Genomic DNA, 23052 nt, shown 5'->3' on the forward strand with positions numbered 1-23052 from the left:
AAGGAATAGTGTACAATACCTATACTGCAAAATATATATAGGAACCAGAACGAAAAATGCTAATACCACCAAAGGACGAGCAAGCCTGGAACAAAAAAAAAAATGTCACAAGAACTCCACCAGGATAATCAAAAACCTTTTATTGAGCGCTTTCGTTTGTAACCAAAGACTGCATATATAAACCTACTTAGCAATACAGCAATTCATATTTAGGTAAAACAAAAGAAAAAAAAATCTGTAATGCTGCATCACATAAGCAGCAAGTGGAGAACAGCTGCACAAAGCAACACTTTATAAATTGTCTTGGTACTCCTGTAATACAACTTCAGAAATACTTCTACTGTGTGCTTATTGGCTAGAAAAAATATGAAGCAAGGCAAGGTTAGGGAGTTTGACAAAGGGAGATACTGCCAGCACAGCTATCTGGAATTTTGTAAATAATTATATGTTATATGTTATTTGTGAATATCAACAAGATTTATATAAGATGCTTTTGTTACACCTGTATTTGAACTGTATGTCGTGTATATCAAACCGGTTGGTACAGATGTGTGTTGAAAAGTTATTTTGTAAAGTGATTGAGCTTAAAATGTATCCACAAGGAGCCCTACTGGAAGAAAACAGAAATGTACATGCAGTACTGTAGCTTTTAAATGTATATATTTTAACAGTGGAAACTGGAATACAGGAGGTCAACTTCAAACAATAGCTGGAATTAAATTACTCTAAATTACCATTTTTATTGCATAGCCACAAAGTATCTTTCAGTTTTCAGTGCAACAAGAGACACAGTCTGTGCTAAGAAGCTTTCTGTATGGTCTTCAGAGTGAACTAATTATTACCTCTGAAAGTATGAAGGAATGCAATTGTTTTATGACTTCCAGCATCTGCCAAAGATTTGAGATTTATGTATTTTCACAGGTAGATGGTACTACTGCCAAGCTTCCAGCAGTGAGGTTTCACCTGTGATAGAGTCAGATGACAAGAAATCTCATTCTGCAAGCTACCCCAGCAGTAATATTTGACATATTAATTTGAGAAGTCTCTTAGTGAGACAGGGCATTCTGTATTCTGTCTTGGACTTGACAAGAACCATTCACCACACATCTGCCTTGCTCTGATGCAGTACGTTGCTAGAGACTAGTAATTCTCTTAGATATAGTCAGGAATATAGCAAAGCTTAGTTTATATATTTTTCTTTCTTTCAGACTGTCCTGCAATGTTGTTTTAATTATTTCCTGTGATTTTGAACTCTGATATCACTGATTATATACTGAGTATTTTCTTCTTCTTTTATTATTAAATATATTTAAACCTTTTATTGTGGCTGCTCTGTCTAGTGATATTTTAGTTTTGAGAGTACTTCCAAATTTATTTAGTGACACTGTGTGGGACACTCCTAATAGCCTTGCTCTAAACTACCATTTATATTAATATTACAAGGCTAGAGTGGACACCCATTGTTAAGGGCCTTAAAGAAGCTGATAAGGAGTTAGCTGGTGGCAGTGGTAGCTACATTGTAGTCTGGGCAAAAGGGGGCATAACTAGTAAACCTGTGCCACCCTTTCCCAGGTGTGCGTGTGTGTGTGTGTGTGTGTGTAAATCAAACTTCAAAGAGTGTGTGTGTCAGCCACTTGGCCAGGGACACAAAGCACTGGTTGGACAGAGAGGACGTTGGAGGTCTTGGCTTGGCCACTCAGCTGAGCCAGTGGGGAGTTTTATTGGAAATCTGGAGAAAGAGGGAGAAACTAGCCCCGGACTGACTGTGGTCTCTGTCTGCTCTTAATGGAAATTGCACTTGATGCAGAGAGCTGCATCTGGAAATAGTGTGTGTGTACCGGTTATCTTCCCAGTGTACATCCCCCACTGGTGTCAGCAGCGAGGATTAAGGCTCCTTGATTACTGGTCCAGTGGTGGGTCATCACAGGGAGTGAAGAGGTTGATGGAATGTTGGGGAGGGTTACTCGTGTTTCTATAAAGTTATGTATAGCTGTCTTGAGTTTTGACAACATTTTATATTTTTAAGTGAAAAAATACAAGCTTATACTTAACATTCTATCTTTTTCTTGGTACCAAGGTTCATCAGTTACAATAAAAGAGCTTTAGGATTTTGGCAAAGTTTGCCTGGCAGTATTCATTTTAAATCTACCTACAGATATACCACTCACTTTGAAAGCAACAAGGCATGCAGGGAAACTACTTAAAATCCATCAGCCATTGCGCAACTTACTTTGAAAGTAAGTATTATCAAAGACTATGAATGAATATAATGCAGAAAATAAATCCAAGTACCTGAAATATAACAAGGTCAGCAGAACGCAGCTTGTTCTGTTCTGCAATAATATCTTTACTAAGCCGGCCTTCCTCCAATGCTTCCATAGTTTCAAATGCATAATTAAAGTGGTTAGGGTTCTTTGGGTTTCCTAAGGAATATAAAATTACATTAAGTGAGCATTAAAAGGTGCATTTTACCCAAAAGTAACAAGTCTGAATCTGTGCAACGGAGTGACTTGGTCAAGAGTACTTTCCAAGTGAGTAAAGACAAAATTTGGAATAACTCAACAGTAGATTGTTCCAAATACAGAAACCAGCCTGTCTTTACAGAGCATAACAATTTCATCTGATGTGTCATCTATACAGCCATCAGTCCACTCAAGGGAATGATCTTTATCAGGAAGAGGTCAACTCCAGTAGCATTCAAAATACATATTAGAGAATGTGACATTTGTAGATATTAGATGTGGAGTAAAAGCACATATAAAATAATATTTAAGTTGGGGGTTGGCATAATGGTTAAGGTGTTCACCTCACAGATACAAAGCTGGATTCTCACTTTTGAGAGCAACTGGCTAAGCTTAAAATGATCCACAAGGGTAGACAGCGTAGTACTTGCCTATGAACCTATAAACAATTTATACTGCAATAAGGTGTTACTTATGACAAAACCAGAATTTTCAGTGTACCTCTCCTCATGGAAAATTTATTGTTTAAATAATAACCAATGTACTACAGCTCTGCACCGTTATGATCCAAAGGGTCTCAATGTAATTTTAGGTTCACATATAGGATAAACACCAATATTTGTTGTGTATTAACCAATACTGTTTACAGCATACAATTTGATCATTACCTCTAAACAATGCCCCTTGGATTCTTCACAACTTTGTCAACAGCCCCACCCATCCCCTACATAAATTATAACTGTATTTTCTTTTCCAAAATAGCAGAATCAATAACCATAACATGTAAAATTCTTACCATACAAGCATGAACAACTTGGTCCTAAGACTTTGTTAAAGAAGGAAAACAATTTTAAGGGGATTGTAAGGGGAATAACACCAAAGCTCCATATGAGGGTTTAAGTCACCCATCAGTATTGAATTATCATCATGGTAATGAATAGAGAATGGAGAGGGAAGAGGAATAAATAAATATACCAAACCAAAACTGATTTTGAGGTTTGCTTCAATGTGCTGGCAGATAAGCCAGTTAAGTTCTAAAATGGGTGAAGAATACCATTCAAAGGATGGATTTATAAATAGAAAAAGTGCCATGCCCTTACCAACGCTTATAAATAGAAAAAGTGCCATGCCCTTACCAACGCCAGTTTAAAATGCAGACTCATGAGGTTACAGCTAGTGTTCTACTCCCTCTGCCTCTAGTTTATGAGCATGAAGACAGGCGAGGCAGGAAAACGTACTCTATACCGTATGCGTTAAACTAAAGAAATACTGAGAGAAACTAGATCAGGACCAGTCAGACCAGGTTCTCTGCCAGTAGGCGGCAACAGAGTAAGCAATGGGATGACTGAAAGAATGAGGGATAACGAAAATGTGTGCAAGTAATTGTCAACTACACAACACCCCAAGGTTTGTGCACACAAAGACCAACACAAACTGAGAGAAAGAAAAAATGTTAAGATTTAAAGAAATTATGTCATAGAAGGTTCATAGGTAGGTAATAGGCTATCTGTCAGAAGGCATTTATAAGCCTAGACGGAATGTGCTGGCTTTTGTCGACCCTTAGATTAGTTCCCTGTGCCTCTGTCCAGCAGAGCCATTGAAGTGATCCCCGAGGTAAACTTTCTGTTTCCCATCCACTTGTCAAGGTTTCTCTTGAAGAAGGTTAGCGAGGAGCTCTGCCTAATGTAGACTGGAATCTTGTTCCAGAGCATGGGGAGTTTCTAGGACAGGAATCTATTCCTCCAGCATGTCCTATTTATTGCTCTGATGTGGTTTAGATCCCTAGAGAGTGTGTGGCTCGAGGGGATATGATTTTCTTTAGGTGGAGCATGTCCATCAATTATGGGTTGGACATGGCCTTGTATGTCAGGCAGAGATCACCTCTGAGTAGGTATTAATTATGCAACCGAGTACAGCTGGAGTTTCTTCAGTCAAGCTGCATAGGTCATCTGTTTGAGGCCAGTGATCCTCTTGGTGAGGTACTTCTGTGGTCTTTGCAGCTGTTGCAGGTGTCTTGTAAGGTACATCCCAAATGGGGAGTTGTACTCTATGATGGGTCTGAGGAGTAATGCAGGGCACAATGACTTCTTTTGATCTGGATGTAAACACTTTTGTTATTAGGTAGGCCACATAGAAGGATTTTCTAACCACTTTGTCAATGTGATTATCAAAGGAGAGGTTACTATCTACCTGGATCCCTAGATCCCTTATTACATCTTCCGTATTTAGGGGGCTATCACAGATCCCTTATTATGTCTTCCATATTTAGGGGGCTACCACAGATCCCTTATTATGTCTTCCGTATTTAGGGGGCTACCACCTATGTGGTAGTTTGTGGGTACTTTGTTTTTCCCAAAGGGGATGACTATGCACTTTTTGGCATTAAGCTTGAGGCCATGGTTTTGACATCAGGGATCTGTCTCAGGGAGACTCTTTTGGAGGATGTCTGTGTCAGCCGAAAAGTCAATTATAGCCCCTAGTTTGCAGTCGTCAGTGAACTTGGTCAGCCTAAGTCCTCCTGTGCTTGCCTGTACCTCTGAGAAGTATATGCTGAACAGGAGGGGTCCTAGGACTGAGCCCTGGGGAACGCCACTTGTAACCGGTTTAGAGTCAGACCTAGCTCCTGCAACTCTTACCATGTGGGTTCTGTCCGTGAGCCAGATGGCAACCCATCTCATGACGTACGGGTTTATGTTCAGGCTGGTGAGCTTGTCTATAATACCTGAATGGAGAATGGTGTCAAAGGCCTTTGCAAGGTCTAGGTAGGCTGTATGGACCACCTTTCCCTTATCTATAGCCTAGCTAGCTACAAAAACAATGCAACCCTAATAGAGGACAGTGACTGGAAGAAGAATGGGGCTTGCCCCTACACACAAGGCAATTAGACGATAAAGAGTAAGCAAAAGGGTAGAATAAGGCAAGCTCAACTATGCAAACAGAATGGCAGTAAGTATGGAAGTAAAAAATGAGATTTGGCATAGTGGTTAAAATCTTCATCTTACAAACAGGCCCCCACATGGGGGGTGGGGGGCATAGCCCCCAACCTAGCTTGCTTTTATATTATGAATATAATTTCACTGAAAGCAAACAAACTAGTTGGGGGCTTGGCCCTCTACACCCCCCCCCCCAACTATACATACTAACTCCAGGATCGCACTACAGTGGAGAATAGGGCATATACGTTTTACTTTGCTTACAGTACTTTGCATTCATTCAGTGAAATGACTTTCAGTAATTTAAGCTTTCAGTGATTTGGTGTGGGTGAATTAAAATTCAGTGAAATTTGTTTTCAGTGAATGAAAATAGACCCACTATTATACATAACAACTGGAAAATCCTATTGACAGATGATACTATTAGTAACATCGATGGCGATATCCCAGGTTTTACTTGTAGGCGCAATAAAAATCTGAAACATATGCTTTGTATGAATAGAAATCTGAACACTGTAAGAGCTACTGTCTCTAATCTATACCCAATAGTAATATTTTTATACATCCGATCACCCACAAACAGTATTCTCCTAGGTTATATGCTGATTGCCAAATTTATCCGGCTAGCTGTATTTCATGCACCTCATTTGATCTTACAGTTAGTTTTACCCACATAAAACAAAAGATCTTACAATATTTATCAGCCATACATTTACAAGCTGAACATAATGTTTTATACCAGTATATTAGAGACAATAACGGACACTCCTTTCAGTTTTTGGTGCTACAAGTGATTAGAGAGAACCCGGGGGGGGGGGGGGGGTTTGGTTAACCATACAGAGTCCTGTGAAGTTCATTGGATTATACTTATGGGCTGACAGAAGCACTGGTTTGAGTGGGGTTGTGTTGCTCAAACCTATCTTGAAGGGGCGGAGGCCCTTTACCTAAATTCTGATTGGTTGTTTGCGATATAAAATGTATGCTTCACTTGTACTCAATAGTCTGATGAAGGGATTTTTCTTGAAAGTGCTTATTTTGTTTGTACTTTGCTTCTTTTATTAAAGTGTTCTAAGATTTTATGCCTGGTGGTTCGAGTAGTTTCTCTTCCTCTGTGTTTTTGTAACACTATGGACCTTTAGTGCCTCCTCATTTGTATTTCTGCTGCAAACGAAAATAAAACAAACAAACCTAAAATTATGGTCAGCATTACCATAAAATGTGTCTTGCCAAAGCATTATTCAAGTTGTTCTTTTTGATGGCATATACATGTGTGTAGATTCTGTGGCTAAATTTCCTGTTTTACCTATGTAAAATACTGGACATAGGTTACATAAAACCACATATACTACTGCCTTTGAGGAACAATTGTATCTACCTTTGATACAATACTCAAAATTGTTAACAGTAAATGAATCACCACTTTGATTTTATAACACCAGTTGCATGTTCCACATTTTTAAGTGTCCAAACGGTTATGTACATGCACGCAGTGTCCACTCCTAAGAAGATCCTTTAGATTCTTACCCTTCCTATAGGTTATTACTGGTTTATCACCTAAATGGGTTCTACTATCCACATCTTTCATGAGGATGTCCCAATTTTTCTGAAAAATCCACCTTAAACTAGAAGAATCTACACTAAGTAATGGTTAAAGATTTCAGGAAGGTATTACTGTCTCTTCTACTGGTGCTCTGGTCTAAAAGAATATTTTGTATAAGACTGGGTACCACAACAGAATCAAGGTCTCCCCTGCAAGAACTTGTGTCTAACCGGGAGTTTTGTGTCGTGTCCAGCACATCATCACAGTTCGAATGGTCACGGTCCAAAGTGGTGCTAAATGGCCAAGTTCCCTCTTTCCTGTGATCTCTTTTGTTATTTTATTAATTAACTCCAATGGGTATGCCCTTTTCAAAAACAGTTTTTAAATTAATACACTAACTCAAAATCCTCATCCCTCGACACCATCTGAGCAGCTCTTACCAATTGGCCTTTAATCACTGATCTCTTTTGGTGCTCAGGGTATGAGCTGCTATAATGAAGAAAAGAGTTAGAGTAGTTTTTTTTTTCTATAAATTGTAGTGACATACCTCCCATTGTTTTCATCTTTAAAAAGATGAACATCCAAATAATCCGTTAGATTTAAATTAACAACCCAAGCGAAATGTAAAAAAGTAGCGGTCTTATAAATGTACTGTAAAAATTGTTCAAGCACTTCTATTAGACTAATATCATACTGGTACCTGTAATACATTTGAATGTGGGAACGATAATCTGACTGGAATACAAACTGTCTCTCCCAATATGCCATGACTGTTTGGCAAAAGCCCCACCACAAGCTGACCCCATGCCAACACCAGTTGTTTGCAAAAAGTATTTTGTTACTGAAAGTAAAGAAATTGTTAGTTAATACAATTGCTAATAGTTCCAGGATGAGATTAACCTTGTCTTGGTCCATCTTGTGCTCCAATAACATTTCATTAACCCAATCTAAACTATGGTCTGTGGAATGACAGTATACAAATCTCTCACATCTATAGTAACCAACAGTCTAAATACTGGGCACATACAGCTGTTATTGAGTCCCTACCATCCACCAAAGGCCTCATGGGGGGATTCAAGAGGCCCTTGTAGATTTTGGGGATACTAAAGAATTTTGGAATTCTTGGGGTGATTACATATAAACAGTTGTTCAAAGAAATGTCTATTCTCCTCTCCAAAAACATATCATTCAATTGCCCATAAATTCTCCTATAAGCCCCATTGAGTTAATTGAGGGAAACCTCCTTATAATTTTCAGTGTCAAGTATTCTTTGCATTTTATCAGTGTACATAGATGTGTCCATAACAACGACCCCACCCCCTTTGCCAGGTTTCATGACCCTTATGTCTTGCCTCTGTAGTAATCTTAAACTGTTCCATTCCTAACATTCATAAAATCCTGATGTACTGTATTTCTATATCTAGGCAAGTTACATCGGTCTAACTCACACAACTTTTCATACATTGCAAGCTTAGGGTGGAAGGGGGGATTGTAAGTAGAACTAATCTTACAAACATTACGATTAACATCCTGAACATGATTCTCATACAACAAGGTCAAATTCAACTTTCTCAGGTACATTTTCAAATCTAACAGTAACAATGACATTGAACCTTCTAGCCGGAACAAATGTCTTCCCTTTTGAAAGTAAATCTGCAACTGACTAACTATGCACACTTTTGAGTAGTTGTAAACAGCAAAGTCTTTCTGTTGGTTCAAAACCACTGTAAAGGTACAGTCATTAATGCTGTTATCCAAAACTAGAGAGGTTTCATTTGCTCCTGATTAAAAAGTTAATTTATGGCTCTGTTACATGAAATGTTATCCTGGTGCATACTTATATCCTCAAATTCCTGGTTTTGGACCTAGCCCCTTGAAACCCCAAGGCTTGAAACCCCGGCTGAGGTTGCTGTCTTTTGTTATAATTCACTTTGTTCTTTATTCTCTCACTTCTCCTTAATTCAGGATACTCTATCAAAATTAAGGCCCAAATCATCTGCTCTCTCTACCATGCCTCCCTCACCTTCCAAATCAGTGACAGAATCAAAGGGAGGGCTCCCGTTATCAATAACAGTGTTTCTAAGTTTTCTATGTGTACCTGGAGGCTTGGGATAAGCCACACCATTCGCATAATCATTAACATCCCTGTCAATCTTATTCAACTTGCCAGCTTTTAACTTGCCGATATGCTGGTCAATACTGTTGTAAATTCTAAGGTGTTCATACTTCATTGAACTGTATTCCCTATCATCACGGATGGATCTAAAACACTCAGCTCATTAAACAAAACATCAATGTCACCCGAATTATTTTTCACTAATAATTCCAATAGCTCAAGTCCACATCTATCGAACAGCTGTAATAAGTAAAGGTGGAGAGCGGAGTTATGTACTAATCCAGATGGGAAACACCATAGTCTCAGGCCCTTGGGAATGACGTTTAGCCCGATACGTGTTCTCCAGCTGCAATTTTTTGTAGCGCAAAAGTTTGATGTCAAAATCGTTGAGCTTGCCTTCAATTGAAGTAGCATTGTATCGAGTTCTACTACTGAAGGCAAGTCTAGATCGCAAACAGTCATTTAGTTGCAGAATGTTCTTCCTAAAGCCATTCTGTTTGTGAACAGCAGCCACATTGTGTGTGTTCATTACTTCTTGCTCCCTTACTTCTGGGTTATGCAGCTGCACATAGTCTCCTTGTCTAGTTGCTGATTCTGTGTATTGATGAACGGCAATTTTCTCCAGCTGCAATTTTTTGTAGCGCAAAAGTTTGATGTCAAAATCGTTGAGCTTACCTTCAATTGAAGTAGCATTGTATCGAGTTCTACTACTGAAGGCAAGTCTAGATCGCAAACAGTCATTTAGTTGCAGAATGTTCTTCCTAAAGCCATTCTGTTTGTGAACAGCAGCCACATTGTGTGTGTTCATTACTTCTTGCTCCCTTACTTCTGGGTTATGCGGCTGCACATAGTCTCCTTGTCTAGTTGCTGATTCTGTGTATTGATGAACGGCAAGGCACTGGAGAGTAATGTTAAAGTTCGTAGATGAATCGCTGGCTTCCCTATATACACTGGAAGCACCAGTAGCATTATTGTTGTTAATAATGCCCATGTGTTGGCATAAGTTGTCCATCCTCTGGGTTAACTGGATGACAAGAGCAGTTAGATACCCTATCAGAGTCTCTTTTGTTTTGAATGACAGCAGGTGCTGGTTGGAAGGTATCCAATTCACTGCCAGATGCCATAATAAACTAATAATAAAAGCCAAAAACTGAACAAATGAAAATAAAACTGGCAGTTCAAAGGCCTCACCAAGCCAGGAAACACAGGAATATGACAAATATAAAAACTTTTTGATTTATTGTAAAAATGACAAAAAAAAAGTATACGCGAGTGCTTTCGTTTGACCTTTGGACCTATGGACCTTTAGTGCTTCCTCTTTTGTATTTCTCCTACAACTCCAGAACTTAGAGATACTACTCAAACAAAAGAATCTAGTAAACAAAATAAGTAATTTCCAGTGGTATAATCTGACAGGGTGAATGGTCAATACAACCCCTAAATGGTCAGTACAACCCCTGAATGAACTAAAATCAGTGCCATCATTTTTAGGCTTTGAAATGCTGTAGTCAAAAAAATGCCCACAAATTAAATAGATCAAAAGTAAAGCTGAATTAAAATCAGGCCTGTACAGCAAGCAAGACGTACTTTCAGCAGAGCCCTGTACGCATAAAATTCAATATGGCACTGACAATGATTCAAACTCTGGGGCCACTGTTATGATCAAAATAGATCAGCAATAGTTTTAAGGAAACAAAAAAATACTTTTAGGCTTCTTCACCCTTGAAAATATTTAGATGAAAACCACAGTATGGAGCAGCTATGCTCCCTACCACTTCTACCTTCCTTCCAGGTCAAATCAAATCAGACCTCAAATCAATCAGATTTACATTATGACTGAAACCAGGAGCGTGATCCAATAGCTTGGTATGCAGAAATTTTGCCAAAGCTAATCCACCCCCTCTTCCCTCCTACATTCCCATATCTCTTTCCCACAGTTCTCCCTCAAATCTCCAACAAACAACTCCGAGGCACTATCCAACGCCAAGACCACTGTTTCTATGGGTTGAATAACAGACTGAGCTGCTTGCTGGCCTGCTTGAAACAGAAACAGTCAGACCCCTACAGAGGCTATTAAATGTCAGTCTTCATATAGGCCTTTTGCCAGACATATGGAGGACAACAGCCATCCCTTTGCACCAAGGTGGGGCATTAACAGACCTGGGAAATTATAGACCCAGAAGTCTGAATAGCCTCATCCATGAAATGGATCATTATAGAAATAACACATGTAACCTACAAACTCTTCACACAAGCCAGCTCAGGTCTGTCAAGGACAGATTCTGCCTACTTAAGATGGTTGGCTTCTTTGGAAGACTGAAGAAATGCTTGAGGGCAGATCAGTACGCCCTGCATATCAAGACCACAAAAAGACATCTGCCACCATCCCACACTCAAGTAAACTATCCTAGCTAAATGTTAATGCTTATAACTCATTGGATAGCAACTTGGCTCAAAAATAGACCACAAGGAATTAGTGTGGGCTGCTGTATCTCCTCCAAAAGAAATGTTTCTAGCAGTATATCGGCTTAGGTCCTTGGTCCACTCCTCTTTGGTATTTACTCCTCGGAGGTCAAACCTACTTTACAGGATTTATGGCTAACTTTTCAGGTGACTGTAAACTTGGTACCATCATAAACTCACCTGAGACAGAACACCAAAACCATCGAATAGAGCCTTTCCCAAACCAATAGCTGGTGTCAAAAACCATGGACTAAAACTAAAAGTCAAGAAATGTATAATAATATTATTGCTTCAGGAAAGAAGACCCTTGTAACCCATCACATTGACAACACACCTCAGAAAGGTGATCCACAGGTTACGACCTGGGAACCTGTGTGGACAATGAATTGTCTTTTAATCACCACTTATCCACTATTGTAAGGAAGTCCTTTTTCATTGCACTGTTTATTACTAAGCGTATGGCATCCGGGTCCAGGGATGTTATGATTCCACTGTATTCCACACTCATCAGGCAAGTCAGAGACTATAATGCCCCATTTGGTACATACGTGTGCAAACATCTGGCACAAGTTGAATGCCCGTAATCCTTTCTTACTAAGAAAATCAAGGGCCTAAATCATAAAAACTACACAGGTCTTCTCAAAGCCTTGTCCCTTTTCTTAGTGTCATACAGAGCCCCAACAAACACTCTCCTATCATGTCTACTGCTAATTTGCAACAGCCACTCAACAGATCTTAATTTATTTTGCAACATGAACAGAATATGTTGGGGGCACTGTGGCAACCCCCAATGGGAGTAGCTGAAAGGAGAAGAATAGAACATGGAGGGAAAGATACTCAGAGAATGCCACTTCTTTGGAAATATCTTCATCTTCACATAAAACAAAATACTTCTTGTACTATTCAAATGTAGCCTAGGCAAATGATGGGTAACAGCAAATTCAAGCTGTTTTAGCTCCCTTGTCCCTCATGGATTGGAGCAACATGTAAATGTTCTGCTCACCTCTAGGTTATTCTTACTTAACATACAAGGGCTAAAGGCTTCACAGGAACAAATGGCTACGCTTCTAATGATCCTCAAGGTGTTTACTGCGCTCACCAATGATGCAAAACCCAGAGTACTCTGGTACCAATAGTCCAACATAACAAACTGGACTGCCGCCCTTTACCCAAATATTTCAGAACCATTACTTACAAGCAACAGAGAAGAGTTATAATTTTGGCACCAGGCTGTACTTCAAGGAACTGCTGTACAGATTAAAAAAATGTCTGGTTACTCTTTCTCTGGACTGCGGACAACCACTTAAAATGTCCAGAAACAGTTAACCATATGCAGCACTGTTAGTGTTTAATGATGAGCATTAAACAAAAGCATTAATGTGAGCAGCCTCTTAAAATGTGACAGCTACAGGGAAATTAGCAGCTATCAGGATTATACTAGGCCTGAAGTACAACTTATCATATACTAGATAAAGCTAAGAAAACTCATACTTCTGCAATGCAATTATACAGTTAGTTTGCGTACTAAAAGTCACCACGCACTCAACATCAGAAAGCACAGCACCCACGGGGATGAATGTACAGAAAGGTACAAATAAGTTATCAAACATAAATCAGAGAACAGTGCAAGGATAAACCAACAGAATACTGAAAGCCAGACAAGGAAAATATACAATAATACATACAAAGGTTGCAGTGCTTGATGTCCACCTATAGGCAGCTAGATCACCATCTTCAACAAAGGTAGTGAAGATGGTAAACCATAAGCAAAAGTGAGCATAGGTTCATACGTGTATACTAGGCTAATGGCCACTAGGGCTCTTATAAGCCTAGCCATGCAACATAAATGTGACCCACAAATGTGATTTATACTGGAGGTGATTTACTGACTGCCTCTGTCCCATCAGACACATAGAAGCCATGTTCCATTAGAGACATAGAAGCTAGACAAAGGGTGAATTTCTCATTACCCATCCATTGGTCCAAGTTGCAACTAAATAAGGAAAGGGTGGAAAACTGCTTCACATGGATGGGCATTCTTTGAGAAACATATCCATCTGTTCAACAGGTCCTATTCATGTCATAATAAAAAATTAAGTCTTAATTAAATAGTGCTGATGCTGTTTGTTTTGCAGACGTGCAAAATGTTCATCAAAACAGGTTCCAGGAATGCCTTGTATGCCAGGCAAAGATCACCACTCAGAAGTCTATGATACTAAGTAAACATGCAAAGCTTTGAGATGATCAGTGTAGGGCATTGTGTTTACTCCCTGTATTCTTTTTGTTTCAGTTGCTGTATGTGTCTGGTCAGGCACATACCAAAGGGGGCATTACACTCTATGAGGAGTAGGATGAGGGCTGAACTACAGTGGTATGATGACCTCTCTGGACCTAGATGCCATGCTCTTGCTTAAGTTGGGCAACACAGATTTTCATACTACCTTGGACAGATATTGGTAAAAGGCTAGGTTACTACCTACACCAGATCCCCAACTAGTGAATCAAATTTCAAGGCTGTTTTATTGATGATAGCTACCCCGGGTGGCAGAATTGTCAAAAAGTACTATTATGCATTTCTTGGTACTGAGGTTTAAGCCATGGCGTTGGCAGCAAGATTTTGTCTGTATTAGATTTTCCTGGAGGGTGTTATTATTTTGGGAGGGATTCAATGGGGGAATTCAGTGACTGCTCCCACTTTGCAATCTACAAACTTGGTTAGCCAGAGGCCTGGTATCTACTTTTGGGTGTCAAAGCCAAAGAGGAGTGGGCCTAGCACAGAGCTCTGGGAAACTCCACTGGTGATTTCTTTGTGGAGATGGCCTCACAGATTCTAAGCCCCTGGATCCTATCACTAAGCCAGCTAGCTAACAAGCATGTTATATAAAAAAAGAGTTTCTACCGAGTTCCATAATTTTGTTCCCAATGCCCGACAGAGGTATTGCATCAAATGCTTTAGCCAGATCTAGTTAGGCAGTATGTACAGTTTCCCAGGCAGTATGTACAGTTTCCCCTCATCCATTGCCTTAGTGACCTTTTCAAAAGAAGTCCACTAGATTAAGAATGCAAGACCTTCCTTTGACAAAGTCAAAATGGGATGGATCCAGTGTCTGGAGGTCCCCTGTGTCCTTAATGGTAATCTGCATGCCAATTCTTTCCATGGCTTTGCAAATGAGACTAGTCAGACTAACTAGTCTGTAGTTTCCAGGATCTGTTGAAGGTCCTCCCTCATGAAGGGAGAGGGTCATCGCAGACCTCCCTTCACGTGGCACAAAGTCCGTTTTAAGACTACATTGGGTCCTGATAAGTCATATTTAAGAATATTCAGGAGGCATCCTGGGATGTTAGAATAAAACAATTCCATCTATTTCAGACAGTACAGCAGTACGATATTACACAGTTTATATCTGTTAACTGGAATTCATCTGAGCCAGAGGCCCATTTTCATTGGAGGCCCACAGAGAAAAGTTCCAAAAGCAAAGTACAGTGTATGAGCAACTGTAAAAAGCATAATCAGACAAACAGATAAATACAATAAAGATTGCTATGCACATACAGTGTCATCTAGATTAGTACTAATCAATAATACTAAATTCTAATGAATATATCAAATATGATATGTGAATGAATTTTAACATCTAAACTAGTAAATGTTACAGTAAATACTAATATAGGTTGAAATGTAAAAATTTATAGGCAGAGGTAAGAAATTAATACTTGAAGGGATGTAGCTGCGATTACTGTAGCTGGTTCAAGAACGCAACTGTAATAAGACTTTTCCTTCCTTAAAGTAGCAACTATCTAACTGAAAAAAAAGTCATTTGGTGCATAATCTATGCAGAATATTGTCACATGGGATGAGCTATCCATCAAGTTATAAAAAACTGAGCACCAGCATTGATACCACCGAATGCCCAATACGTATCAAAATAACCATCTAATGAACACAGTAATTGTCTGCCATTTTGGTAGTCTGAGGATAAAGGGAGCATACATCACACAACGAATAGGGCAAGAGAAATTCCAAGTGAACTAAAAATCAATAATGCTGCTATTAGACTAAACAGATTAAACTGAATAAAAAACTTGTCCAAAATTAAAAAAAAACAAGTAAGCAGATAAAATATTTTCTGACGATACTCTGAAGATACCTATGTGCATACCGTACAACACGGTGTTATCCTCTGCAGTGGCATTGTTAATGAGGGTGACAGTATTACTGTTTTTTTTTAAAAACAAAAACTTAGGCTAACCGATTACCAAACCGCTAACATCTAGAGAAATATAAATGGGCTGTCATTTATATTGTGAGGTAAAGTATAATAGATAGTGACCATCTGTAACCAATCAGTGGTTACAAAGGATGACCCTAGGTTACATGGCATTCACAACTAAGAGATCAAGTTACCAAAATAATCTGCATAAACTGCTTACCTAACCATTGACAGCCATCTAACCATTCTTCCAAATAGTCTATAGCCATTTTGAAAGTTTGCAAAGCATAAAATGCAAAGCGAATGGTTACTTGACTCTTCTTAGGATCATGCTATAGCCTCTTCTGTCTTGCATGAAACAGATTGTATGCCTTTGAGCTTTCTCTTGTAATGTATAAAACAAAACATGCAGTACACCTATGCTAGCAATTTACACCATCTTTGCTGACAGAAATGATTGACAGAATGGTCAATGTAATTTATTTATTTTTTTTAATTCTCACAGATTAGAAGGCTGCCCAAAGTCACTTCCTTTAACAGACTTCACAGAGAGGACATTACAGTCCTGGAATGCATTGTCACAGCCATCAGTATTGGAAGTCATCAAAAGGGTTTGCTTTCACACACGGACAGATTTAATGGACCTCTGCTCTTCTTACATTGTGACTTTCATAGGTTTTTCAATGAGAAAATCAGATGAACATTGGAGAAGTAAGCAGTCTTCTTACATAAACTTATACTTCAGAGCTGCACCTGGGGGTCAATACATTTTAAGTTTTTCAACTGACAGCATAAATAAATGAATTACGTTAGAGGTCAATGAGCATGTACAGGAAAAGTACGCCAACAGAAATAAGTAATGGAGGCAGCAAGGAAAAGTACGCCAACAGAAATAAGTAATGGAGGCAGCAAGGAAAAGTACGCCAACAGAAATAAGTAATGGAGGCAGCAATGAAGAGAAGGCAACATACAGCAGCAGTGTTTCATCAGACATTTTGGAAGATTGTGAGTTGTTCCACCTACAAGTACTCCTCTGGACTAAGAGGAAGTGGGATCACCTCCAGAATGATGATCAAAATTCAATAAAAGATCTTTACCAGCAAAATAAAAGAAAGATTGCCACCACTGTCTCAAAAATACCAAATACAAGGAAAGGGTTAACCACAATCATACCCCTCAACTATCCAAATTTTTGCAGAATGTCCAGATTTTTGGTCTGTTCTTCAAAACATTTTGGCTTCCTGGCAAATCAGTGAGGGTGAAGTCCGAAAACACTGAAAGGCATTTTAGTTTCCAATGTCATATTCATGCTAATGGAAAATATATTATTCTATCAACTTTCTATGTTTCTAAGAGGAGTATTTAAAAATGTCTCTATTTTTGGGCCTTCCCCCATCATTTACAGCTTTGTCCAGATTTCTTGCTCTAAGAGTTTGTGAGGTATGACCACAGTGAGCATCAGGAAGGTGATGGTAGCACAGCAGGTGGTGTGGTTTCATATCTCTCTGCAAAATTCACTAGCTACGTACACTGCCAAGCACAGTGATATGCTCATTCAGGCTGCACACACTGCCAAGCACAGTAATATGCTCATTCAGGCTGCACACCCTGCCAAGCACAGTGATATGCTCATTCAGGCTGCACACACTGCCGAGCACAGTGATATGCTCATTCAGGCTGCACACACTGCTGAGCACAGTGATATGCTCATTCAGGCTATACACCCTGCCGAGCAGAGTAATATGCTCACTCAGGTTGCACACCCTGCCGAGCAGAGTAATATGCTCATTCAGGCTGCATACCCTGCCGAGCAGAGTAATATGCTCATTCATGCTGCACACCCTGCCGAGCAGAGTAATATGCTCATTCAGGCTGCACACCCTGCCGAGCAGAGTAATATGCTCATTCAGGCTGCACACCCTGCCGAGCAGAGTAATATGCTCATTCAGGCTGCACACCCTGCCGAGCACTGTAATATGCTCATTCAGGCTGCACACCCTGCCGAGCACTGTAATATGCTCATTCAGGCTGCACACACTGCCAACAGCAATATGCTCACTCAGGCTACACACCCTGCCGAGCAGAGTAATATGCTCATTCAGGCTGCACACCCTGCCGAGCAGAGTAATATGCTCATTCAGGCTGCACACCCTGCCGAGCACAGTAATATGCTCATTCAGGCTACACACCCTGCCAAGCACAGTAATATGTTCATTCAGGCTGCACACCCTGCCGAGCACTGTAATATGCTCATTCAGGCTGCACACACTGTCGAGCACTGTAATATGCTCATTCAGGCTGCACACCCTGCCGAGCACTGTAATATGCTCATTCAGGCTGCACACCCTGCCGAGCACTGTAATATGCTCATTCAGGCTGCACACCCTGCCGAGCACTGTAATATGCTCATTCAGGCTGCCTAGCTATGGCACTGCTGATGCCAGACTAGTTTACATCATGGTGCTGTAGAACTAACACCGAACTCACAATTTCTATTTCAGCTGGAAAAGGGGATCAGTTGGAAGGATGCGGTATATTGCTTTGTGGTGATCCTTTAGAGTAAGAGGCACCCTGCATAACAAAATACTCACCTTAGAAGGAAAGGTTCCAGTACATACTCAAGTCTTCCCATTAACCATTCAATCCACTGATAAGTCACCTACTAGTTTCAACGTCTCCTTCACAGGCCCATGCTTTCTATCACTCTGCCCTTGCCCTTCTCCCCCATCCCTACCAAATGCTGTTCACTCTCTGCTACACTGTTATTACTGCTACCTATGCAATTATGTACATATGCTAATCTTTTGCTCTGTGTTTTCTTTGTGTAATTATTTACCCTGTTTTAGCAATCTTTCCTTATTGCATTATGTGTGACTATTATACTCTGCATTACAAATATTCCCTTACATGCTCTAGCTTTTCAGTATAGGATGACAAGTTTCACAGGGCCATTTTAAGTCAGTTCCCCTTTGGTGTTTGAGTAAACCTATGCCATTTGGTTATATACTGACCTTACCATACCATGTTAGATAATTATATATTGCTCCTAATAAGAATAACTGGGATCAAAACAGTTAAAGTGGAACCATGCATAGGACAAAGCATTTAGGAGGAGACTCTGTCTATTAGTTGTAGAGGGGAAATCCTGTGTAAAATGTTCTGTTTCCCACCCATAGATCCAAGTTGCATTTTAATATGGACATGACTTATGTGGTTGGGAATCTGTTCTAGAACAGCAGTATCCTCTGCAAGATATACCTGTTCCCCAAACCATTCTGCTTATTTTGCAGAAGTTTAGAGTCCTACACTGAGTACTTCTGATGCCATTTGACTTGATATGTAAGAGATCTATCAGTACTAGAACACAGGATGCCTGCATGGCAGACACAGGTCACCTCCCAGCAATCTGTAGGATACAGAGAATATAGTCACAGAGCTTTGAGTCAGTCTATGGAGAACATGTTGGTTAGGACTTGTATCCTTTTAGTAAGGTATCTCTGTGGGCAATCCAGTCGTTGCGTGTGTCTGGACAGATGCATGCCAAAAGGGGCATTATACTCAAATAGCCTAATGAGGGCCAAGTAAAGGGGAACAATAACATCCCTAGAGCTAGACACAATAGCATTGTTTATAAGCTATGCGATATATAAGACTTTCTTACAACAAATGGTCACGTCGGTCAAAGGTCAGATCGCTGTCCACACAGGTTCCTAAAATTGAACAACTGAGTCAACTCTCAGGTTAGTATTGTTAATGTGGTAGTTCCCTAGATAGATGACTTTCCAAAAGGATACAACATTTTTTTTGGGGGGGAATTTTGGCATTTTGTTTCAGTCCATGATTTTTGCACCAGTTATTTATTTGAACTACTAAGTCATGTTGATATTCAACAACTGCAGCTAACTTGTAATTATCTGAAAACTAGAGAAGTAGATGCCAAACAGGATCAGTTCCAGCACTGGACAATAGGGGACTCCAATGGTAACTGGTCTCTTTGCGAAAGAAGCATTTTATCTATGAGCCAGTTGGCAATCCAGCGGGTAATATGTTCCCCACTTTATTTAGCTTTTCTACTATATCCAATTGGGGGGTTGCAGCAAAAGCTTTGGCCACGTTGAGGTATGTGGTGTGTACTGTTTTATCTCCATCCAGTGCTTTGATGACCTTTTCAGAGTCCACCAGGTTGAATAATCAGGACCTGCCCTTGACAAATCCAAACCTAGATGGGTTCAGCGTTTGGAGGTTCCCTATGTCCTTACTAATTAGTCCCATGATAAGTCTTTCCAAGGCTTGCATATCATATTGGGCTGATCAGACTTATGGATCTGCAGAATATCTTCCCTTATATGAAAAGGAATAACTGTAGCTGTTTTCCATTCATTTCATACAATACTTGTATGGAAGCAGAGATTGAACAGAGTCGTTAAGAGGGTGTCTAAATTGTGCTTCATGCTATAAGAGATGCATCCTGGGATAATGTCAAGATCCATAGGTGCAGTATTTTTAGCTTTCAATAGTGCTTTTCTGACTTGGTCTTGTGTGACAGTTGGAGGCAAGCCAGTTTTGGGAATATATCTTGTGGAGCAGATGAAGGGGAGAGAGTGGTAAAGTTAGAAATGAATTTACCATCTAGTAGATGTATCTTCAGCCTCTGTGTAAGTAACACTGTGAACAATCAGCTCAGTGCATTGCTGCATTGTGCTTCTATACAACTAAAAAGGCCTTACGATTGGTCTATTTTAGCCCTATACTTGGGTTTTGTGGATTTGATTAAGCTGAGCTCCTGGGTTGCACATTTCAATGACAAGGGTTCTAACATTCTGGGAATTACTTTTGGTCATTTTTTTTCCTTTTACTGTAAGTCATGTAAGGTTTGTTTCTGGCATTTGCCTGGCACTTGCTCCCCAGGAGAACAGCTACACATAGGAAGCTCTTCCCACACTATACCAGCATGTAAAGTGTATGATGTTTCTGTATATTCAGCAGTTAACTGGTTTTGGTGTGGATTTGAAGCTTGCCAATGTATCACATAAGAGTAGAGAAATTTCAAAAGGTATCTTGGGTGGAAGGGGTCTCTGGTTTCAATTTTATTTTGAAGGAGATTGCTTTACAGTCAATCCTAACAAGTGACGAAGATAAGCAAGAGATCCAAGATGTTCTTGCCCACAGTAAGCACTGCAAAAAGTGACCCGAACCAATTAGTCAAAGTGCATGAATCTCTGTGCTTGTAACTATTACTTAATTCTAAAAATGCAAACAATGCTAGAGCATCTCCACTGTTTGTTGAGACAGTTCAGGAGTTACACTAAGTAAACATTGGAGTAGCCCACTAACAAGATAAACATAACTAACTAAAATATTTTAAATGCTGCATTAGCAAACATATGAATAGGCCAAAGAAAGACAAATTAAGCAAAAAAGGGGAATCTTAGCCTACCTTTCAGCAATCAGACAATTAGAATGAGCAGAAAGGTAAAGCTGTTTGAAAGGAGAATAAAAATGTTCAAAATCAAAAAAATAAATAAATCAGGGTAGAAAAGGATCAAAATAAATAAAGGTCGTTTAAACTGAAGGGCAATGACTATAGTTTATGTCAATTGTACGTAGCTTAATGAGGAAACTCTCTACACAGAATGGCTTGGATAAAACAGCAATGTCCGATACTTCTAGATATCATGATAGTCATGGAAATTGGTTAGTAAAAGGAATACCTACCAGATTTTTGCTATAGTCCACCGTCAGTGAGTGCTATCAGGGCCCATACACGTAGACCAGACATCTCAGTGTTGCCTGTGCCATGTACTGCATCCATCACCATCTGTGTGTGTGTGGGGGTGGGGTGGCTGTGTGGCTGTTGGCTAGTATAGTTTCACTATACTGTAGGACTGTACTGATATACCTCCCCTATTGGCCACATGTATATGCAGTCTGACCAGATCAGTATCCTGTGGCTGCCCTGCCAGTCTCTTCATCACCACATTATGGAGCATACATGCTAAGAACATGTGAAGGCTATGGCTATGTCATACTAGAGTGCTCTTCCACGCATAGTGAGGCAGTGGAAACAGGCTTTCAGAAAGGCACTATGGTGTTGTGGCTTTCTGCATATGCAGCATTACACAGTATGATCAAACTCCACTGTATGTTCCATACAGGTGTCATACACCAGAGGCCAGCAGGTATCCAGCATCACTTGCAACAGGAAGACTATGAATATATGAGGAAGGGTCATTACCCATGCCCACAAGATATACAGCCATATAGTTTCACATTAGCCACAGTGCCCACACCTATGCATTAGATGGCCCTGTGGAATTTATGTATGCAAGAAATAAAGATAAAACAGAGCTATGTGCCACATTTGTGAATCGTTTATTTTTATTATTTTATTTTACATTTGTTGACCGGGCTAGTCTAACTGGATATATGTCCATTTTCAGTAGAGGCCCGGGGAGATAAGCTCCATGACACACAGATAAAATAACACCAAATATCAAAAATATTGTATATACACAAGGACATTTCTGGTTAACACAGAAATATTCGGAGAGGACAGAAATCATTACAGTGTAAAATGCAGGTACAAATGAACATATAGGTACAGTACATAATGAAAAAAGGGAGGCATACAGGTTACACAATATACAAGTACAGTACGTAATAAAAAAGAAGCAGTTTAATGTTTAGTTATAGTAATAATGAGTTTAACAAATAAGAATCCAATGGGATGGAAATAATGAAATAGAGCGAAAAAGGTAAAAAATGTTAATAAAGGAAGATAGAAGAGTTAATGAAAAGAATAGGGTAGGCAGAACATATTTTGGATAGAATTGATAACTAGTCAGGTTTAGTACAGGGGCATAACCAGTGTGTTCTGAGGAAAAGTTTCAGTCTGTTTTTGAAGAGTGATATAGAGGAAAGTGAGGAAAGGTCGTTGGGTAGGAGATTCCAGAATTTTCCCACAGTATTAAAGAGAGAATCTCCAGCCCTGTTGTTAGATTTAGATGCGTTAACTAGAAGTTTCTGAGATGAACGTAAGGACTTCAGATTTTTATAGGGGGTGATGACGTTGTATAGAACAGGAGTATCAGAAGGTTGATAAAGAGTCTTATAGGCAATGATTAGTTGGTGGTATTTAAGCAGATTCTGTAGTTCCAACCATTCTAGCAGCTTTAAATTAAAGCAATGGCGAGTCCTAAATGGGTTGCCAGTAGCAAATCTGGCTATGTTATTGTAGGAGATTTCCAATTTATTGAGGTTGACCTTAGATTAGTGAAAATGGATGAGGCATAGAGGAGTGTAGAGATTAGATGAGTGTGTGCAGTAG

At 39.6% G+C, this 23052-nt stretch overlaps 1 protein-coding gene across 2 annotated transcripts in view; it reads right to left on the bottom strand.

Annotated features, from left to right (window-relative positions):
• Positions 1–23052, bottom strand: part of LOC122809634 (NAD(P)H dehydrogenase [quinone] 1-like) — a 143598-nt gene that overhangs the window by 84203 nt on the left and 36343 nt on the right. For both annotated transcript variants that reach the window (XM_044081271.1, XM_044081270.1), the window contains exon 3: positions 2293–2423. In XM_044081271.1, the coding sequence (XP_043937206.1) occupies positions 2293–2423 (131 nt within the window). The remainder of the gene's footprint in view (positions 1–2292; positions 2424–23052) is intronic.

Source organism: Protopterus annectens, chromosome 8.part0, assembly GCF_019279795.1.
Source record: "Protopterus annectens isolate FY-2018-M chromosome 8.part0, PAN1.0, whole genome shotgun sequence".
Classification (NCBI taxonomy): Eukaryota; Metazoa; Chordata; order Ceratodontiformes; family Protopteridae; genus Protopterus; species Protopterus annectens.